We start from the raw sequence: 1,022 nt of genomic DNA on the forward strand, positions 1-1,022 counted from the left end.
AAGGACAAACTCAGCATGGCTGACAGCAAAGTGTGAGTTTAGCACGTACACATGTCTTTCTTTCTGTCTTCGTCTTCCACTTACTGTCTTCTTCCCTGTCTCTAGGAGTTCTCAGAGTAGGCAAATGGCTCAGCTGAGGACACGATCAACCCAGCTGGAGGCAGATGTTGAGATGACCAAGAGACACCTGGCCACTGAGCGCTTTGAAAGGTGAGATGCAAACCTTAAAGGGACAGTTCAGCCAAAAATGAAAAACCTGTCATCCTCATCCTCATGTTGTTCCAGTTCCAGCATTGACTGTATTTGTTTATATGTGGTTTGAAGAGTAAAGACTAAGGATTTGAATGTCCTGTCCGTGTTTATTAGGGAGCGTGCAGTACAGGAGCTGCGCAGGCAAGGGCTCTCAGCTATTTCTCCCGTCCTCTCCTCCACTATGCGCTGCTCATCCACTTCCCGTCATCGCTCTCTGAGTCCTCACAGATCATTGTCTCCAGAACGCTCTCATCACAGCACACCTGAGACACCGCTTGTGTCACATTACCCTGACAGGTGCTCGCCAGTGGCGGATTTGTCATTCTAGATTTAAATAAGTAGCAAGTGGCCATACTGCTTGTTTTATTCAGTTTGTTCGTTAATTTGTAATATTTGTATCTGTTTATTTTTTAACAGGAGTCTGACTTTCAGGGACCTTTATGACTGAGAAGATCTCAATACTGTAATCTTCCATATTTTGGCTGGCGTCATTCATTGATTTGATCTGCTTTTGTCTTTGATTCTGAAGACAATCAATAGACTTGTATAAGATCTTATAAGATTTACCGTGACATTGGTCATGTATTTCAATAAATCAATTGTTTACTGTGATTTTGACTGTTTTGCTGAAATTGTTTGGCATTGACACGCACACAGTAAAGCTGTGGAGGGGTTTCATGATAATGGCTTTTTATTTCTACAAAAAATTTGATTCTGCTTGATTAATTTTAATAGAATTTTGTAGTTTTTTTTTTTTTTTTTTTTTTTTT

The 1,022-nt window shown here is 40.5% G+C and overlaps 1 protein-coding gene across 1 annotated transcript; it reads left to right on the top strand.

Annotated features, from left to right (window-relative positions):
• Window positions 1-6: 6 nt before the first annotated feature.
• LOC107682685 (testis-specific gene 10 protein-like) lies at window positions 7-946 on the top strand. Its single transcript, XM_016478850.1, has 4 exons — window positions 7-32; window positions 106-210; window positions 367-549; window positions 670-946. Exons 1-4 carry the CDS (start codon window positions 16-18, stop codon window positions 698-700), a joined length of 336 nt encoding a protein of 111 aa, XP_016334336.1. The 5' UTR covers window positions 7-15; the 3' UTR covers window positions 701-946.
• The last annotated feature ends 76 nt before the right edge of the window (window positions 947-1,022 follow it).

The sequence above is a fragment of the Sinocyclocheilus anshuiensis genome, unplaced genomic scaffold, assembly GCF_001515605.1.
Source record: "Sinocyclocheilus anshuiensis isolate Anshui unplaced genomic scaffold, SAMN03320099.WGS_v1.1 C32477080, whole genome shotgun sequence".
Lineage (NCBI taxonomy): Eukaryota > Metazoa > Chordata > Actinopteri > Cypriniformes > Cyprinidae > Sinocyclocheilus > Sinocyclocheilus anshuiensis.